Consider the following 22056-nt stretch of genomic DNA (forward strand, 5'->3'; position numbering starts at 1 on the left):
CCTCAAGAATGCAGTGAAATATTATTCCCTTCTTGCAGTTTCTGAGTACATAACTTTGTGGGAAATACCTTTGATCATTTTCTTAGAATTGTAGGTTTCTCTTTGCCAGAGCATCCTCAGATCTTCTCCTTTGATATATAGGCCCAATATGAATTTAATTTGAAATATTTGCCTAATAAGTTTATATTAGACAGTGTGTTTATTTTCTTTAAATAATAGGCCTCTTTAATAGATATGATTGGACACCTACAACTACAATGTTTCACGAAATTTGTCAAGCATTGAAAAACAAAATTATTTAAAAACAATGAGTTAGTTAATTTAAAATGTTAGGCAATTTTGTAATGAATGCATTATAGCTACAAAATAGCATTTGAAAAGTTGACAGCCTGTTCTTATATAAACAAAAATTAAAAACTTGTATAAACGGTTTCATCTTCATTATATAGTTGTTTGCTTGAACGTATGCCAGTGACTTAACTGTGTTGATTTGTTTAAACAACTATAGCCTAAATATGATATTGAAAATGTTGTTTGGAGGCTGATAGCTGGTTTATCACCGCTGGATGGCGACCTTTCCCTGTCGCGTGTAGTTCACAGATGACAGGTTTGTGAATGATCAAACCCTGGAAGAGATTGCTGCAAAAGAGAAAGAACATTAGTGTGATTATTCATTTCCCCGCACTAATTTCACTGGCAAGTCTGCTGATTCGGTCTGAGGGTATTTTTATAGCCTGGGTAATGCGTAAAATACGACCAGCTGCGCTGGTTAAATTTATTGGTAATGTCACACTTTGTTATATAAAGCATGTGGAGTCTCGTTATTAGCCTGTGTTGGATACGCAGATTGACAGCTGTCACGTCCACATCAAGGGTCGACGACGCGTCGCAGTACAGAAGGGTCTGTCTGTCAGACTCCAAAAAAAAAAAAAAAAAAGTCATTATGAGATTCGGAACTCCGCTTCTGATCGATTATTACGACGCATATGTCAAACAAGCGTACAGCATGTATATGAAATATTAGTCTGGTCTATACGGCGTGCAAATGTTGTTATCGATGCCCCAGAGAAAAAATGAATGAGACGAGGGAATGAGGGAAGAAGTAGTGTGGGTTGCAGGAAAGACCTCGGGAGAAAAAGAAACAGTGGGGAGCACGGAACTGAAGCTAACTGCATTGGTTAATGAGTTATTAAAGTAAAGGTCACTAAAAGCCAGTGTGTGTTCATGACTATTGCTCTCAGTGCTTGTGGCATCCTAGTGATGCATCGCAACAGCTGACACTGTTTTGAGCCCTGAAACCAAACATTTAAGACCGCTCACACATTAAGGTCCTTCCACAGCTTTTGCGCTCTCATGAAAAGCACACAGTCGTTCCACCAGCTGACTCAGTAGAAGCAAAGTTGCTCTGCAGGCCTGCCTGGGCTAGAATGACAAATGCACTAATGTAATGTGAAGTGTGTGTGTGTGAGAGAGAGAGAGAGAGAGAGCAAGATCAACCTCTGAGGGCTTTCCCTTCTAACTTCCACCTACACACCAACTGTCGCGCGGCACAAGTGTTATTAGCTACTGTATTAAGAATTCTGTGCATATCTGTGGCTTACATAATGAGGTTATAATGTGCTGCTACACAGTGCATGCCAAATCTATGGAGTTTCTTTCATAAATTAACTAATTTTATATTGGACCGCTTGTAACCTTAACTCAAATGGCATCATATTGATCTATCACAGAAACAGTGAAAGGTTTGATCGTAGCACAGCACAACATAACATTATTAATGCATTAGGTATCCTGAACTAATAACGAACAGTGTTGTTTGGGACCCCAGTGACTTTCACAGTGTAAAAACAATGCAAAATCCAGAAGAAAGTAAGTCATGCAGGTTTAGAACAACATGTGGGTGGGTAAATGACCATTTAAATTTTGGGATCAACTCAACTTTTAACAATAACCTAGATTAATAAATGATGCAGTCATCTCGTTAATTGTTGATATGTAATGCATAACTGATGTTGACGACTTAAATCTTTTAATAAAGTGCCAGTAATGCTTTGACATAACTAGAAGAAAGATGCATGGCGAGAAAATAAATTAAGTTTGCAACTGAGGCTCTATGAAAGTACTAGAATTAGAGCAGAGAATGCGTGTAAATGAAGAAATGTGATCTGTAGGCATAATGCAGCAACAAATGAAAGAAGTCAACATTTATTAGTGGTTTAAAAACAGTACTGGAAAAAAAAGAGAGCTGAATTGAGAGAGCAGGGAATGAAAAAGTGAGTGGAAGGTGAGAGTAGAGGGTAGGGAAGATGGACTGGTTTTTAGGTGTTAATATCTGTTTATAGTAGGCTAACTCTGACTGTGTCGCCTTTAGTTTAGGGAATTTTCCAGGGGCTGCAGGTGGTATATGTGAAATGAGAAAGCTTTCAGGTTTCCAGCTCTCACATAAGACAGAGAGAGAATAGAGTAAATGTCCTCACATGTCAAACAGCTGGCAGTATTCGTATTGTTGTGGAGTCCCTGGTTTTTCTTTTAACCCTTGAAGATTTAATGGGTTGAGCCTAATGCTTTTGTTTTTTGACTAACCCATGTTTTGTCTGCTTTAGTATAAATTAAATCAACATAAATTTCTTATCAAGACTGCGTTTACTGCATTGAAACTTACCCTTGGAGTAAAGTTGTTTAGCCTCAAAGCTACCCTCTTTACAAGAGGACAGTAATCAGCAGAAAATAATTGTTTTAGAATTGAAATGTGATATTCATTGCGGTTATTACTTTGGTTAGTGGCTGAACATTCTGATAGATATTTTCCATCAAACATAGTTTGTTACCCATGTTAACACATTTATTTCTGTGATAGTACATCCAACTTTAATGTGCATTCATTCAGAATGTCTGTATTTAATCAGAGTGAAGAATAACAGTCAAGCTCAACACTGAGCCTCAAGCACAACATTTGCACTATATGCTAATTTGAGACCCAAAATGCAGTCATAAAGCTGTCATACATCTGCTTTTCTAAATCATTCCGCCCTATCAACACATTTGACAAACATCGTTTAAGTTACAAATATGATTTGTTATACTTCTGATTTAAAATATTTGGGGCATGTGTAGATATAATGTGTATTTTATAATAATCATGGATTAGATATTAATAAGTATCAATTAAATGAGATTTAATTGAGAATGTAAATATACAGAGATATTGTTTAGTAGTAATTATAGTATTTCATTCAGAATTCAGAGTAATGTTAAACAGCAGCAGTTATTAGGCAGATTGTTACATCACAAGCATTCTAAACAAAACTTGCAACAAAATAAAACTCAAAACTTGCAACAAAAAACTTGAACAACAAAATGGAAAAACAAATCTTACAGCAGTCATACATCAAAGAGGAATTGTATTTTCACTCATAAAAGGCAAGAATCTAACATCATTTGTTGCAAAACAAAACAGAAAAAACAAACCTCATAAATAAACTCCAACAAAAAACAAAAACATTCAAAACAAAAAATTCACAACAGTCATCAAAACATACATCAAAGAGACATGGCATCTTTACTCTTGTAAGACACTTGGACATGTTTAGAAATCTCAAATGGAAAAGAAGTCGGATCACATTTTTTATTCTTTTTTGTTTATTTATTTATTTTTGTGGGACAAATGGTCAAAGTCAAGTCAGAAGAGTCTAAACAGAGCTGGTATATGTCAGAAAAGATGCCAATGATCATCAATCATTCAGTAAGTGCGTCACAAACTGAGAGCATCTTTATAATACCAGATATCGATCGTATTCTCCAGTGTCACAGAACCACGTTCCCAAATTCTACTTTTGTTACTCTGTCCATTCAAAATTGTCTTCTAAAACATGTAAGACTTGTTACATTTAACCCAGCCAAGTTGGAACGGTAGGGGAACATTGACCGAACCCAGCTAGAACATTAGGGCCGGGTGGGATGGTGTAGAGTGCTGATGTAGCAGTGTGTGGGCAGTAAGGAAGTCCATTAGTGAACATGAAGAATACTTCTCTCTGAGAGCGAGAACGTCACTGTGATTGTGTTGCATTTGTCTGTGTGGATTATTTAGAATCTGTGCCTGCTGTTCTGAAGCCTGTTATTTATTTATTTATTTTTTTCGGGCCATGTGTATTTTTAGACCAAGTGTGTGTGTTTTTTCCATGTCTTTCCGGTAAAGGTTATGGTTATTTGTTCAAAAAAAAAGGGGGGGGGGTTATGGTGTGGGTGTTCATACTTGAATGGGATCTATAGCAAAGTGTCGCGCCAGACTGTTACTGTGGCACCCCTCTCTCTTTCTGTTTACTTGTCTCTGTTTGTCCATCTGTCTCTGCTTCTCTCTCTCCCTCTGCCCTATCACTCACACCCTCTGCTGCCTGTCATTTCTTCTCCTTATCTTCTTCCATTCTCTTATTATTCCCCATTTCTCTCCTTGCTTCCTCCTGCTCCCGCTCTCACCTCTTTTATCTGCCTTTCATTGCGCTCTCAAATTTCTCTGCCTCTGTCAGTTCTGCGAACCATTTTGTTCATTGCCATCAAACAGTGTGGAAGCATGTGAATAAGGGACGGATGGAGTTGAATGGCTGGAAGGAGGAAAGATTGTGGGCCATGACTCAATTTGATGGATCATTTCATGAGTTTAGCATGTCCACTGAATCATAGAGGTCACCAACGCCACCCACTGACTTCAAGAACATGGTGTGTTTTCAACGGACCGGTGGATGATGCATAGCTCAAGTGTAGTATTGCTGAGTTCACATTAGCAGTAAATAAGGTGGGTTTGTTTTCGCCCCGCTGCCCACTGAGTGATGCCGTATTGATTAGCATCCATGGGTGTGTGAGTGTGTTTCGGTCGAGGTGGAGATGATGGAAATTTTACGGCCTGTTAAGATGCGTGGATGCGGTCATCCCTTCCACGAACTCGTGAATCAAATGTACTGGGCCTACATTTCTATTAGCAAGATGAGCAATTTAAAATAAAAATGGGGTCAAGGCAAGACGAAGAGCTCCTCCTCCTGTGTCGATGTGGATTGTTTGGCATTTAGACAGAATGGTTTCATCCAACAGGGGAAAAAAGAGAAGACAACTCTGTGTACTCTGGTGTTGGCATGGTAACCACTCTGCCTGTGCTCATTCTGTTGTTCGGTCATATATATATATATATATATTTATCAGATCAGTGTTTTTTCAGCATTTATCATTCTATCTCAAACTTTCTCGCTGTAATACACCACTTCATAGATGTCCTTTAGAAACGAGTTGACCTTTTCTCATCACAAAAGGAACGAAAGCACTTGTTTGGTGTCACTATCTCACATCTCTGCGTATTCATAACCTTCCCTGCCGGACAGACTTAAAGCGGCATGACGGATTTCTCCCTTTCTTTTTCTTTTTCGTGTCCGAGCTGTGCTCTTAGCTGTCAAGTCTGTCATCTTCCCCAGTTCGAGTTGGACAGCTGTGTCCCATTATGTCACTGTCCTCGCACGGTCACCTTTGACCTTTCCAGTGGGTTGCCAGCTTACTGCTGTAACTCTCCTTTCACTGTCATCCCCTGTTTGTTTTATTTTTCTTTGAATCCCTCTTATCAAGTCTTTTTTCTTTTCACTTTCCTCTGTGTCATGTTTTTTTTTTTTTTTTTTTTCGCAAGGTTTTGGACACTAGGTAATTTTAAGCCTGTGTCATGCCCCTAGATTATATGATACTGGACACATATACAGGAATAGTGTGACCCTGCATCATCTCCATGGTTACCGCGAGAGATGATGACTGTGCTCATTGCCAATGATGTCACCAGGGCAACATATGGCTTGTTCTGTAATAGTCCCTAAATCCGGGGAAATCGTCTCTCCAGGTGACATATGTATTTAATTTATTCGTATCTGTCAAGTGAAATAATCTCTGTCCACGCTGATGGAGTGACATCCTGATATATTCGTTTTAGAGAGCCTGAAATGTTGGATTTTACTTGGTAATTATCGGAGCCAGAACATAATGACATGATGGAGAGAACACTGTTGCCATGAGACAGCAAAGTGATGAGCCACTTTCACCTGGAAACTCATTTAAACTGTTTTATATCTTTTCATACCCCCCCCCCTGGCGTGCATTAGCGAGGGTCAGCGTCCTGTGCAGTGAACATATGTGCTGAATAATAATGTGCTGTGCTTTGTGCTCATTGTAAAAAGTGGATCTCAGCTTTAGCAATGTGGTCACATAAAGGTTTGCCTGAAAGGATATGTTAAAGGGATAGTTCTTCCAATATTTAAAAAATAAATATATATATATATATGTGTGTGTGTGTGTGTGTGTGTGTGTGTGTATATATATATATATATATATATATTTTTTTTTTTTGTGTGTTTTTGTTTGTATATAAGTTTTAATTACCATTGGCTTGAGGTTTTTGTTACCATTGACTTTGTGATAAGTTTAATTGCAGTCTTTGCTAACTTTTTGTCAAATTAAAGGGATGCCAAGTCACAACCTGCAGTGAAAAGTTGATAAATAATAATAATAATAATAATAATAATAATAATAATAATAATAATAATAATAATAATAATATGACAACTTTAACTTTTATGACTGATGGAGAAACCAAGCTGAAATTCTCTCTTTCCAAAATAAATAAATAAAATAATTAATTAAATTCAATAAAATAAAGTAGAAATGACATATTAACTAAGACAAGTTAAAATAGTAGCTCCAACAGTTATTGTAACCTAGTTGGGACTTGGAATTATATAGCTGCAAGTGTCATGATTTCAAGGGTTTATTCATTCATTCATTCATTTATTCATTCATTTCAAATTGCCCCTTTTATTTAACCATTCATTATTCATCAACATTTAATTATAAAATAATAATACTTTTAATTAATATTATCATAAACGTTATTATTAACAGCTATAATCATCATCATCATCATCATTATTAGTATTATTATCATCATTTATCACGACTTTTTTTGTTGTTAAGGTTTATTAAAAAAAATCTTTGTGTTAGAAAAGCAGGAATAGCAGTGGAGGAGGCAGGCGCTATTTCTAAAGTAAATATTCTTCTCTAGGATTCTTTTTTCTTATTTTTTTTCCCAGAGCTTATTTGTTTGGTTCAGCGATGTGTGTCCAATGAAAGGAGCAGAGAGGAGGGACCTGGGCGGAGAGACGGAGCCCAAAAGAGAAGTTGAGAGGGAGAGGGAGAGAGAGAGAAAATGAGAGACGTGCTGTCAGTGAGAGCTGAAGGACATGCATCCATTTCTACACAATTTCAGACTATCGCTACTTTCACAATTACTCATATCCAGATGCTACTATAAAGCGCTTTTCTTCACAGGAGGCTAATACTGCTAATTAACGCAACGGGTGGATGTATTTCCTAAATCCTTTTCCCGAAATTTATTTTCCGCTTTTATTTCGAGCATTGTTCAGGTGTTAAACGCAACAGCTTTCGTCTGTAAGAGTCTCGTTTTAAGAAATAGAGGTTTATACGCCTGTCATTAAAAACCTTCAATCTGGAATCACTGCTTGACTACGGATCGAGGAAGGTATGATTTTGACAACATGAAAAAGAAAAAGTGCGGAGAAATATTGTTGCACTGCTTTTGAAATCACCATATGAATGTGGAGAAAGACTGACTGGAAAGAGGTAAGTCACAGATTTTTAATGGAATCAAAATCAAACTGTCATTTATATCTCAAGTGTTACTATTTCTACATGATTATAAATGTACTCAATGATTAAAATTATGTTTTCTAGTGTGTATTTTAGATGCAACACAAATGCCCAAATAATGCAGAGCACTGATGGTAATGTGATGTGCATTTGTCACAGGTCAGTCCAGAGGCCACGATTCGATCAATGCATAAGTTTCTTAAAAAATACTGAGACTCTCGCTTGCATTTATGTGACAGATATTGCTGGAAGGAGCGAGAGGAGAGGAGGGGGTGTCAGAGAGAGGGTGGACGAGAGAAGGCGATAGAGAGACAGAGAGCTCAGAGCGATTAGATGTGAATGGGTTCATAGGTTCATCAATTTTCTCTTTTTCCACTCACATACATCTTCCATGTAAACTCCTCATGCACATTGGTACGACTTGGTGTCACCCAACACTTTCAGTTCATCCTTGGTTTATTAATATGAGGGGAGTCCCCCGTTTAATCCAGCCCCCTTTTCACCTGCTAATTTTATTTGGTTATAAATAACAGCACATAATCCATTCTTCTCTCTCTCTTCCTTTCTCTCCCCCCAACTAAACTCCAGAGTTGAGGAGCAGAGCACAAACAAATCTGCTGGAGCCAGGTTGCCATGGATCCCCCTCCCTCTCTGAGTCTGGCCCTTCTCAGCGGGAGCGAAGACGAAGAGCAACATCTGCCCCTTCCTCTCGGTGGTCTCTCCCATGCTTCCCTTTCTGGCAACTACCCTGGGACCAACCACTCGAATCACACGGGAGGCAACAGCAGCCTGGAGCGTCTCAATGGCACTCCGTCGCCCACCACACCGAACCTTCCCCCGGCATCGCTGCCCAAGTTGCCCCTGTCCACGACACCAATCCCCAACGCGCTCCACCCCACCAGCACACCGCTCTCCTCCTGCCTGGGCAGCCAACATAGCCTGAGCGGGGAGACTTCGCCTGTCTACAATGCGCTGTTCTACTCCTCTCATTCGCCTTCCACTGAGCGAGAGCGGGAGAGGGGATGTAAGCACAGGCAGGCCAGTCCGCTGGTGCACAGACGGGACAGTAACCCCTTTACCGAGATCGCCATGAGCTCTTGCAAGTACAGCGGCGGCGTGATGAAGCCGCTCAGCCGCCTCAGCGCCTCCCGCCGGAACCTCATCGAGTCCGACAGCGGAAGTGACACCAAAGAGGGCGGGGCAAGCGCGAGCCAGGCGACCGCGGCCTCCTCTCAACACAGTCAGTCCCAGTCCCAAACCCAGAACCCCCCAGAGATCGTTATCTCCTCAAAAGAGGATCCACCTTACGGACACGCTTACGAACTCGAGGCCTCGGCCAATCAAATGTCCATCTACCACCAGAACCACGCCCTCTCTGAGAGCAGAGGTGTGCTGGGTGGCGTGGCAGGGGGTGGGACAAATGGAAGGAGGGGCGGTGCTGTCGTGGGAGGGCCGGGGAGGACCGCTTCCAAAGCCACTAAACGTAAGAATCAGAACATTGGCTACAAACTAGGCCACAGGAGAGCACTGTTCGAAAAAAGGAAGAGACTTAGTGACTATGCGCTCATATTCGGCATGTTTGGCATTGTTGTCATGGTGATTGAGACCGAGCTGTCCTGGGGTGTCTACACTAAGGTGAGGACTTTGTGTACTAAGGACTGGGGTGAATTGTTGTGTACGAGGACACATTCTGCTGGTCCTGCTCTGTGTGTGAATGAGAATGAGAGTATGTCTGTGTTTCCCATATTATGTTTCTATAATAACTGGTAAAACTTGGATACAGCCATACACTATATAGTGCAGTCTGTAATGTAAGAGACATTCCAAATAACAAGAGCAGATGTTTGACCCAAAAAATAAAAAATACTTAAAAGGATAGTTCACCCAAAAATGAAATTCTTTCATCATTTATTTGCGTTCATTTTGTTACATTTTTGTCCATCCATTAAAAGTTCATGCAACCAAAACTTGCATGTATCATGTAAAAGTAACTTCTTTGAATTCATGGATTTTCCATTGATTCTTGAATGGCGCTTCAAATGTTGCTACTTTATTTTTTTTTCCCTTTTTTGGAAACCAAGCAAATTTGCCACTGACTTTCACAGCCAATGATCAGTTGCATTTTTATTTTATGGAAAATGGCAGTTTTGACCTTTATTATAGAAACTGCTTATGTGTTCTACTGGAAAAAGTCATAGGTTTCAAGCGAGGTGAGGTTGGATTTAAATTTCAGGTTAAATCAAATGTTCTGCGAAAAGTGTGAGTCATTTGGAGTGACCAAATTTAGATGTGTGATGCGAATGCGTGATTTTTGCCACAAACACCAACAATAATCAAGCAAATTAATCATCAGAGATATAAAAAAATGTTTTTCGGAAGTTGCATTCATAAGCCGTCTCAGTTTGAATGGGCACAAAGTGTCTGATCTCAGGAACTTCTGTTATTTAGAGGGTGTAAGGCTTTATCATGTTACAGTGATCTGTGGAGAATTGGTATGGCATTTGTCACCCTTTTGGAACAGTGGACAGTAACGATGCACCTGTGTATCTGGCATGAGCATGAATGTTTTAAATAGTTGTCTATCTTAGTGAACATACACGTACAGTAGACATTCAAAGTTAGTAATGCTACTGCTGTCAGAGAAGTACTGAGAGGATCAGATGTCTGTAGGCTCAGAAAGAATTTTGGACAGCTGTCTAGGAGATTTCTTAAATGGGGAAGGGATCATTAATATTTGTGTGATTTAAGTAATGTTTGGAAACTTTTATTAAACGAATGTTCTGGATCCAAAACAAGTTCCCAGAAGCACATTTTGAATCATCCCTCACTTTGAAAAACAAGCAAAAATGTTTATGTACAGTGCACACACATAACATGTGGATGAAAAAATTGATATTGTGACCATAAATTAAGAATTTGTTCCCATGACTTATTAATTTTTGGCAACATTAAACTATAAACTATTAGTTCACTACTACTGAACTAAAATAAGGCAACAAATTAAGCTGTTAGAACAAAATCTTAATTTATTGCCACAATATTGAATGCAGGGCTCCATATATATATGGAATGGCTCTTACAATGGAAGTCAATGCATCCAGAATAAATGTTAAAGGCATAGTTCAACCAAAAATGAAAATTCTGTCATTAATTTCTCACCCTCATGTCATTCCGAACCCATAACACCTTTGTTAATCTTCAGAATGCATCTACCACATTCATGACCCAGAAAGGTATTAAGGACATCGATAAAATAGTCCATGTGACATCAATGGTTCAACCTTAATTTTATGAAGCTATGGGAATACTTTTTGTGCACAAAGAAAACAAAAATAACGACCTCCTGCGCCAGCAGCAACACATGCATGCATGTTACTGTCGTGAATGCGTGTCGAAGACTGACAGGGAAGAGAAGAAATTGTTGAATAAAGTTGTTGTTTTTTTTTTCTTTGTGCACAAAAAGTATTCTCATAGCTTCATAAAATTAAGATTGAATCACTGATGTCACATGGACTATTTTATTGGTGTCCTTAATACCTCTCTGGGCCATGAACGTGGTTGTACAGTTGCTGTCTATGCAGGGTCAGAAAGCTCTCGGATTTCATCAAAATACCTTAATTTGTGTTCCAAAGATGAACGAAGGTCTTACAGGTTTGGAATGACACAAGGGTGAGTAATTAATGACAGAATTTTCATTTTTAGGTGAACTATCCTACTGTTCCAGAAGTATGAACATTTATATGTGTCACCATGAGACCATTGTGAAAGAATCACTTCACACCCTTGTCTGTGCAGTTATGTCTGATCTTTCAACTCCCTTTGAAGTCCTCTCTGGACTTCCATTGTAAATGTTTAACTGTAAAGACTGTAAAGAACTGAGAGATGAGTCAAAATTGTGTGTGTAAATCAGAAGTATGTTGGCAATAATGCATACAATGTATATGTGTTTAGTTTTACTAATACAGATTTATAAATTTTGGAGGAATATACAGTACACTTTTCATTTATGCATGACAAAGCTCCATTTTGCCCTGTTTAAGTTTTGAACTCATGAAAGGAGAGAAAACATCAGCTCTTGAGCTAAAAATCAAGTGTTGCTTGATTGATGATCAAAGCAGATGTAACTGTCATTACAGCCTAGATAGTGTTACTCAAGAACTGGCTTTTACTTCAGCTGAATTACAGACTAGTAACATTTTATATAAAGCCAAAGTCTCAAAATCAGTGCATGGCTGAAGTTAGCTAAGTGACTGATTCTTGTGCAGTTACGTTAAAAGGATAGAATGTGACTGACACATCATGTAAAGGTGAAATATTTTCCACTGTAATAGCCACAGCCTCAGATTGAAGGCTGAATGTATGTGTGTGAGTAAGAAAGGGACAGACAGAGCTGAGCTCATTGTCAGCTTATGTAGCTTTGGTGTCAGTTGCCTAATTTTTGTTGGTGACAGGAAGCTTTATCAATGTAAGCTAATATAACCATAATATAACTTTTTAAGAGACTGACTTGGGACATACAATAAGCAATAATTAATTGATTGAGAGATAGAATGTTTCTCAAGGCAAAAATACACTACATGACTTTTAAAATAGTGTATATTAAAAACCTTATGCTTAAAAAAACACTATAGTGCAAATAAATATTGGGTAAATTTGTATGTGATTTTCTGGGATTTTTTTTCCGTTGAAGGCTACATGAAATACTGCTTTGAAATTAGTCTAAAAAGAGGTATCTTAGAAGGCAGAATAAATATATTGCATATTTCTCATACATTTTTTTTTTTTAAAAATTAGGAAAAAAAACCTGTGTTCCTTAAAATGCTCAGTGGGTTTTGGAACATTGCCGTCATCTGAAGTGTGTGTCTGTGCGCGAGTGGGTTTGTGCGAGCGTTATGAGGTGTTCTCTCGCATCTGGCACTGTTCTGAATGGATCTGTCTCAGCATGTAGTCTGGAAATCACTTCTACGTGTGGTTCTTGTTCTGCAGGTGCTTCTGATATGGCAGACCTATATAAAATTTGTTCTGTCTCAGTATCTCTCTTTCGCTGCCTGTCTTCCCTGTGGCTTTTTTTTCTCTCTCCTTCTTTCCCACTTGCGCTTTATTTCTCTTTTTCTCTCTGTCTCACCCACTCATTTTTTTCTCCTCCTTTCTCGTTCTTTCACTCTCTTGTACTTGTACTGTTTTTCCTTTTCCTCTCTTTGGCGATTCCTTTCCTATTCTCTCCTGATAATTATTCTTGGTCTGGATATCTTTCTCTTTCTTTCTCGTACTCACTATCCTTAGTGCTCTCTCTCTCTCTCTGTTATTGTAGTGGGCGGTGAACGGGGGAGTGTTATTGGAGAGGGAGAGAAAAGCGAGTGAGTGTTAGGAGAGATGAAATGAAAGGCTGTAATAAAATCTCTTTATTTGAGATGGAAAACGGGTGAGTGAGTCAAGTTTGCACATGAATAATGGCCATGCTGATTGTATACCATTATAGCCATTATAAAACAGCACAAAAGAAGCCTGTTAGTGCTGCATCGCCCCTCAGAGCAATTAAAGGGCTTTTCTCTCAGTGCATTACTGCTGAAGGTCCAGAGACATGTGAGATACTGATGCTCTTCCACATTCTCCAAACTACTTCGATTTGACTTGACTCATCTAATGGGGAATTACCTCTCCTCAACCCCCCGTACAGTGAATGGTAACTCCCATACGAAACAATGAATTTATGTGAATGGATGATGGAGCATCTAGTGATTGTGGAGGAAATGAGTAAGGAAAGTAACTGCTTAGATGCTGCAGAACGCTCACATCTCTGAGTGACCAGCTACATGGATTATTGATAATCACCTTTGCACCCCTTCAAGCACCTATTGATGGCTTTACTGCGCTGCTTGAGCTGTGTGTGTGTGACAGCTGCTTTTGATAGGATGAAACCAGCAGGAATTTCCTGATGAGACATCCTGTCCAAAATGTTTTCCTAACCTCTTAAAGCTCTCTTCTTGTTTGAAATGGCAGTCATGTGTGCACATTGAAACAAAAAAGCTGGAGAATGCTATATATGTTTGAGCATATGAAAATTATGATTTCAGTAGTTTGGTATATGTGAAGTGTAAACGCGTGTCCGGATGGGAATATGTGCACATATGACTGTCGTGTAATGCATTGATTTAGTGTGGTTTTATTTGTCTAATATTTAATGCAATAAAAATTAACATAGTTAATTGCAACTCCTGAACGGTCTGCAAATTCTTTAAAGTAGGGAAGTTAATTACCAAATTAGTAATCAGAGTTTTTGTCCTAACCTGCTGCGATGGTGGATTCTATTTATATTTCTCTGACATCGTGGCTGGAACATCAGTATGCAAACTATTACAACAATGTGCTTTATTTAATGTTAAAAGGATCTATTGTGAGTTTGAATATAATTTTGACATTTATAGCCATTCTGAAAGCGACAATGGATAATATACCTCAGATCTTATATGTGAACCAACAAGTGTGTTTCATGACAAAGATTGTGTCAGTCACTCAGTGTGTATTTTTAATTATTTTAAAATGGTTTAATATTTATGAATTTGATTATTTCATTGTGAGTGCAGTTCACTTGGGGAAAGAGCCTACCCATATGCTCTTCTGATTGGCTGTGAATTTTGATTGATTTTATCATGTGTTGCATCTGGTGTGGACAAACGAATTGCTTGTCACTGAAATAATATCGCATTGCGTCTGATTGGGACATGATGTAAGATTTGCAATTATTTCTCAGGAAACACACAGCTAACATAGTTAATTCCATATGGGTCTTGACTGTATTACAGTTCCATATCACTTTACCAAATTATTCCAGTCATTTTAAAGGTCCTTCACTCTCTTTCTCCAATAACTGCATTAGTCTACATATCAATGGCTCAAGCCTCCATTACTAGCTCTAAAATAATGTTTTAGAATTGGCAACTGAGGCTTGGGATGAGATGTGTAAGAAGTCCTACACACAAGAGCGATCAAAGGACAAATGTCTTGAAATAAAGCATCTGAACAATGTGTTGAGCTATTAGTAGCTAAGTGGAATAACTGACTTCAGGCCGAAAAACAATGCACACCCACTTCGCCACATGGCCTATTTTTCCAAAATAATTCAGTGGCCCATCATCAGTTATTCCTTACATATATCATTTATACGACTGTGGGAATGTACCGATGTTGAGTATTGTGTGTGTGTGAAGATGTGTGCCTTATATGCTCAGCTGTGAATCCTCTGGAGATGTCTGGTCCATTCACACTCCGTACACTTCCTCAATGCCTTAAATAGACACCTAAAAAGAACAGGAGGGAGAGAGAGCTAATAAGAACAGCGTAAAAGAGTGCAGTGTGTAATCGGAGCCTTTGTGTGTTGCTAGCATTGTTTGTTGTTTTTCATCAAATATTTGCTCTTTCAAATCAACTTTTCATTTGCCGTCTACATTAACTAGTTCCTTACATTAGATGAACTAATTGCAAAATAAAAGTATTGTTGTCCTAAACCACAGCTAATATATGAATATGCAGTGTACAGTGGGGTCCAAAATCTGAGACTACTAATGCAAATGCTTCTACTTAGCTTTTCTTTGCACGTCTTTTTCATTGGAAATTATATTACTAGCATAAAATTGGGTATAAGATTGTCCTAGTATTTGGTTTTCCTCTTTTGCTTTATGACAGCAGCTGCACTCAAGCTGCATAAACTCCTGATGAAAAGCTGATGATCATGTTCTCCAGCATGATTTGAGATGATGCAAAGGGCATCTGGAGCTTCAGTGGAATAAAATCATTGTTTTAATTAGAAGTAGTGCAGATAATCTCAAATATATATTTTTTTGTCATAGGATTTACATTATTTTAATATATATATATATATATATATATATATATATATAAAAATTAAAATTCTGAAACACTGTTTGTTTCCAGGTTTAAATCACATTTTCAATGTGGTAAGATACTTGACTCACATTGTATACCATAAAAAGGACATTTTAGGTCTGGATGAAACAGTTCAATGGCTTGTAGAGTTGCATGAAGCAGCATGCCTTGAATCCATTCTCCTCCAGCTCCTCACATGTCTGCTTGACCCTTAACAGCCATAAATACCTGGAAAAAACCACTGTCAAATCAATACTTAATTTTCACACCCTCCTTGCTCTGTCATGCGTCCCCGGGGAACATCTTAGCTTAGACTTGTTAAGTAGATGCGAGGAAGCGTGCAGATACCTCAATTGATCAACCTGTTGCCTGTGCACAAGGGACATTGTGTATATGTCTGGATAATAATAAGAAATGTTTTTAGGCACCAAATCAGCATGATGATTTCCGAAGGATCATGTGACACTGAAGACTGGAGGAATGGCCGCTGACAATTCACCTTTCCCATAATAGGAAGAAGTTACATGTTAAAATATATTAAGGTAGAAAACGGTTATTTTAAATGGTCAATTACTGTAAAATATATAAATATTATAATTATATAAAAAAATATTTAATTGACACATTTACAAGAAATAATTCATATAACACATCCTATAATAGATTTTTATTTAACTGTACTCTTCATGAAAATTTGAAAATATGAAGGTTCCTTTGAGGGTCAGCTTTAGGTATAGTGGTGAAAGAAAATGTATTTTGCTCATTATTAAAACAATAGGAGTCATTGGAAAGACCCCACCATTTTAGAAAAAAACAAACCAACCTGTGTTTGTTTGTAATCCATCTCAAAGACACATATAAAAGGGGTGATCCAGTGGGCTGTGGGACCCTAATCCCACTCCTGCCACACTAACGCTTTTACAGCACTCTCACAGGAGCAATAATCATCAGTACATAGAGAAGAAGAAAGAGCAAGGGGAGAAGGAGAGGAAACGAGAGGAGAGATGGACAGCCTAGGGAAGGGTCAGTGAAGGAGAGGGGTCAATAGTGCACAGGACTCTCGAATGGCCATTAATGCTAAGCTTAATGTATATGTGTGTGCTGTATAACTGTGTGCATGTAGCTGAGGTTGTATGTGTTTACATCTTTTTCTTGGCCTCTGAGTGTGTAATTGGGTTTTCAGGGGTGTAATGGTGTATGTCAGTGTGTAATCAAGTGTGTGTGTGCCAGTTGGTGTGTAATTGAGCTTATCTATGTGTGTGTTTTTCATTAAGTGAGATACATTACTGTTTTCGTAACATTTGATTTTGGTGGTGGTGGTGTGTTTTTTGCACCTTTTTTGTTTTGTGGTTTCATAAAACCCATTGGTGGGTAACTCATATGAATATGGCAAGTCGTTTTACCATTTATTCATTTGCAGGATTCAAATTATAGATATTTACAGTTAATGTTCTACTAGTTAAAAGTGACTAGTATGAAGGTTTGAAACAAAATGACCATCACTCACAGAAATCTAATTATTAATTTAAAAATCATTAATACACATTTTTACTAGTGGAAATGTAATTATTGAAATCTAAAAAAGCTATTTTTATTAGTAAACAATTCCTTTCCTGATATCAAGAATTAGCATTTTAACTAGTGAAAATTGAATTAAGTCAAATAGGCTTGACCTATAGGGAAAAAAAAAATCTGTTAAATATCTCGATTGTTTCTCTATTGTTACACATCAATGAGAATGAAGGGAGAGAATTTTGCTTAAGACTCCTGAAAAAAAGTGCTCCCATATTTTGATACTTTTTAAAAATACTGTTTTGGATATAAATGGATATAAATCATATCAAAGAGTCATTCACAAGCTGCACATGCAATAGCTGCTTCATCGTAGACAAAATATACTTGCAAGTCTCATTTTCTACAATAGATTGTAAGTAAATATCCACCTCATAGCACTCTTAGCACTAGCACTCTTTTAGCTTTCTGTCTTAAATATGATCCTGTTTCTTTTAGAAGAGAAACTGCTGCAAATAGTACAGTGCATGAGTGAACTGTCCTAATGAATCAAACTGACTCATGAACAATTTCAGACCTTTTTGCAAACCCATTTGGCCGATTAGATCAAAAAGTGATTGGTCCGCGAATCTGGCAATGCTAGTGCTGTTTCTAAATAGCTGATAAAAAAAAATAAACAGACTGTGGAAATAATATGATTTTCAGGTCAGAATATGGTAATCTCCATTAACATATAGGGATTTATCAATAATATTTTAGTGGGGCACAGCTGTATTTTACCGGGGCTTGAATCCCAGTAAAAGAGGTCGAGTGACACCTCTGCTTCTCTGATAGAGGCTAAGTTAAAAGCTAGACAGAATAAAAACTAGATAGGAAAATGAAACTTGGTAAATTGAATGGTTTACAGAATTTTCATGTATAATATATTACAAACAGTAAGCTGTCATTTATTTTTTATTAGTAGTAATTTATAGTTTGAATTCAAAAGATTAATTAATTGTTCTAAAACTTGACATCCAACAGAGAATACATGTTTATTGCTGAAATTTTGCTGAAAACACAGATTTGTGTCCATTTCGTTTGTGTCTAAGGAATTTTATAAGAAAACAGTTCATACTTAAAAGAAACAGAACTAGAAACTCCAAGTCATCTATGCATGAGCAATGAAGTTCCTCTTGTAAAGGTGAAAACAGATCATGTTCTCATATTCCCAGCTGGCGTTGTATGTGTGTTTATAGAGGTTGACTGTGGTTTATTTGCTGTTTATTTCTGTATGGGGTGAATCTTTCATCATGTTTACACTTAGTCTGTTATAATGAGAGGATTTGTGAGCATGCAAATTTCAGCACTGCACAGGAACTCCAGCGTTTTGAGCAGTGAGTAGATGAAACATCTACTTCTAACTGAAACATCTCTGATTGGCCACTGCCTTCCAGAAATCAACAGATATGTCTGTGATTGGCTAAATGCTCAACACTGCAAACACACATTACAAATGGAAACTCTGCATGTGCTTGCGTCTGTTAATCATTTTTATTTTAGCTGTTCTTGTTGCTTTTCTGCAATAGATGAATAACAATTTATTTGTTTTTAGATATTTTATGTTAAGATATTTCGATTTAAGATATTGTGTTAAGATTATGTTAAGATATTTCGTTTAGATATATTTTATGTTATAGATATCTCTACCCACACACCCCCGCACTCACCCATCAAGTCTTGTCTCGCGCCGCACTCTGTTATGTCAGGTTCTGCTGGTCTCGTGGTAGTCCCGTGGGAGTGCAGGTCTCTAGTTCACATCCTTAGACTGCTTGACTTAGACAAAGTGCTCAGAGTAAAGGAGCAAACACACAACAGAGCACATACAGTGACATTAATCATTGGCAAATCTGTCTTTGTCATGGAAAAAGTCCCTTTAAGGGTCGTCCCCTCAGCGGCCATCTTGGTAGCAGCCCCAGCAGCTATTTTCACTGTCAGTAGTAGGAATACACTTTCTGTCTACACTGTGGAAAGACTAAAATCTTCATAACTGCTTGTCAGAATTACATTTAAATAACACATCTCAAATCAGCAATGATATGTGACACTGATGTTATCATAAATGTAGCTTCTTTAGTGCAAAACATGTAAAAAATGCTTAAAGGGATACTCCACCCCAAAATGAAAATTTTGTCATTAATCACTTACCCCCATGTCGTTCCAAACCCCTAAAAGCTATGTTCGTCTTCTGAACACAATTTAAGTTCCCGTCGCCTCATATAACCCAGATTGCACATCTGATGGCAGATGGAGTATTCTGAGAATGACTTTCATACCTTTTATGGACCTTGACAGTGTAATTTACTTGGCAGTCAATGGGACAGTCACAGGCCTCCTGGTTTTCATCTCAAATATCTTAAATTGTGTTCCGAAGATGAACAAAGCTTTTACGGGTTTGGAACGACATAGGGGTAAGTGATTAATGACAAAAAATTCATTTTAGGGTGGAGTATCCCTTTAATGCTAGCTACTCCAGCGAATGGGTATAAACAAACCCTATCAAAAAGGCAATCAGCTCTTCAATTGAGACCCAAATTCCTACAGCCGCCGTATTAAGCATTCTTATTTATTTTTTGTTTGACTGGTCCATCTCTTCCCCCTTACACTTTCTCTGGTCTTGAATATCAGAATATTCCTGAAGGATTTTTGTGTCAAGCTCCTTTTTTCTTTGAGCTTGTGTACGTGAACACACCATCCTTCCTTTGGTGGTTAAGCTGTGAGTCTTGTTTGTGTGTCAGAATCTGAAAAAATCTCTCGCTATGTGTGTGTGCTCGTTGCATGTGGCTTGTATTTGAGATTTTTCAAGTGAGTCACTTCACCCAACATCAGCGGTAAATGAAGAAACTGAAACAAGAGGAAGTAATTACATTAGAATCACAGATGACTGTGTGCATTTGTAGCGGTACATTCGACTGCGAATGTGTGTGTGCTTTGTGCGCGAGCGTGTTCGTGCGACTGTGTGACAGACAGAAGGCTCAAAGATGACTGTATTCAGACGTCAGAGCCGATTTGTTTGGTGTTTATGAAAGGACCAGGGAGAAGTAAAGAGAGGATGCTGAATAGATGGAGGAGAAATGAAAGGAAGATTTTGAGCATGCGAGAGAATGCTGATGGAGATAATGGAGCTCAGAAAGCCTATTAGCTCTGCATGGTGTCCATCATTAGCTGGATCAATAACTGCTAATCTAGCCATGATTCTGTTCATAATAATCTCAGTTCACACACTAATATATAACATTAGCTCTGATAGTCATGTCACAGACACTGAGGACTCACTTAGTAGGATGGTAACACATCATCTAAAAAAACAAAAAAACAATCACACATGGAAAGCAAGAAGAGAGGGTCGGGGAAAGTGAGAGGAGAGAAAGATTGAAAATCTGACCTTCATGACCGCATATGCATTCAATATAGTTAGTATCCTCTACAAAAAGCCTCCAGTACAGATCTCTCTCAACTTTGTCTGATGTCTGACATGACGTAGTTTCATTTTAAGGCTCAGAATCGTATATATATATATATATATATATATATATATATATATATATATATATATATATATATATATTTGTGGTAGTTCTTAGAAAGTCCTTTTAATTTAGTCCTTTTAAGTTTAGTCAATAATCACAGCAGTTGCTCATGACATAAGGACCAGGGTCTCTCTCCCTTTTCTATTAAATATCCACTGTATCCTTCCACAAAAGGTGAAAATGTTTTATATATAATATAATATAATATAATATAATATAGTATAATATAATATAATATAATATAATATAATATAATATAATATTTTGCATTATATTATTTATATAATGATTTATAATATAATACAGTATATATAACATTATATTATGCTGTAATATTATTAATTATATAAATAATTTGATAAATAGTCTATTTTATTTTATTTTTATTGAATTGGTATATCATTTTAGTAACAAAAATACAAAATGTGAAAAATGACATAAATACTAACATAAACAGGAATGTTGATGAAGGAACTTGTCCTATTCAGAATCAATCAATCTTTCCACCCATTAGAGAAAATCATCTTTAAGACTCGTTTGGAAGCCTGACAGAGACTGAAACACAGCAGTTGTTGTACTGATAAGCTGTTAGCCCCTGGATGGGTATACTGTGTGTGTGCTTTAGTTAGGAGCCCTATGTATTTATATATGTGTGTGTGGGTGTGTGTCAGTATGAGTGAGAGACTGTTTGAGGAGCCGTGGGTCCCCTAGACAGCACTGTCTGTCTGTCCATGTGGAATAATGCTTCCAGTATGGTGCCTTAAATTAGACCAACGGGTGGCCAGTCTAATAATGTGTGTGGTTCAGCTGGACATCATTGAGGCTCAGGCTGGAAACAATTTAAAACTTTTGCTTTTACTCTCAGGGGAGAGTTTAAGCAAGCTGTGTGTGTGTGTGTTAAATGAAAACTGTGATGTGTGCAGCAGGTAGTAGTGTCAAGTTGAGATCCCTGCAATCACACACAGACAGACACACATTTGAGTAACCATGCCATTGTGTGTGTATGGTGTGGAAGTGATGTGCATGTAATCCATAGATTATAAAAAAACACTAAAAATGTCTTGGCAGACTATATGGCACAGACGCACATGCTGTGATTGTGATGTTCATTTCTTATTTAAAGAGATAGTTGACCTAAAATTGAAAATTCTGTCATCATTTACTCATCCTCATGTCGTTCTAAAGCAGTAGGGTTATTTGTCTTCTGTGAAACACAAAAGGTGAATTTTTTTTAACAGCATCACAATTTTTATAACATAATGATAGTGAATGACAACTGGGGCTGTCAAGCTTTAAAGAGGTCAGATGTGGCCCATGTAAGTGTCTAAGTTTGTTCTAAGTTTGGGGTTGGTAGAATTTTTATTTTAAGTCTTATTTGCACCAAGGCTGCATTTATTTTATCAGT

General features: G+C 37.6%; 1 protein-coding gene across 2 annotated transcripts in view; it reads left to right on the top strand.

Moving 5' to 3' along the window:
- Positions 1 to 7175: 7175 nt before the first annotated feature.
- LOC109069004 (small conductance calcium-activated potassium channel protein 2-like) overlaps positions 7176 to 22056 on the top strand; it is a 54237-nt gene continuing 39356 nt past the window's right edge. The window contains exons 1-4 of one of the 2 annotated variants that reach the window (XM_042772424.1): positions 7176 to 7659; positions 7771 to 7845; positions 7926 to 8037; positions 8275 to 9321. In XM_042772424.1, the coding sequence (XP_042628358.1) occupies positions 8320 to 9321 (1002 nt within the window). In that variant the 5' untranslated portion in view covers positions 7176 to 7659; positions 7771 to 7845; positions 7926 to 8037; positions 8275 to 8319. The remainder of the gene's footprint in view (positions 7660 to 7770; positions 7846 to 7925; positions 8038 to 8274; positions 9322 to 22056) is intronic. The other variant, XM_042772423.1, reaches the window with a different exon arrangement.

Source organism: Cyprinus carpio, chromosome A16 (genome assembly GCF_018340385.1).
Source record: "Cyprinus carpio isolate SPL01 chromosome A16, ASM1834038v1, whole genome shotgun sequence".
In the NCBI taxonomy this organism is placed as follows: domain Eukaryota; kingdom Metazoa; phylum Chordata; class Actinopteri; order Cypriniformes; family Cyprinidae; genus Cyprinus; species Cyprinus carpio.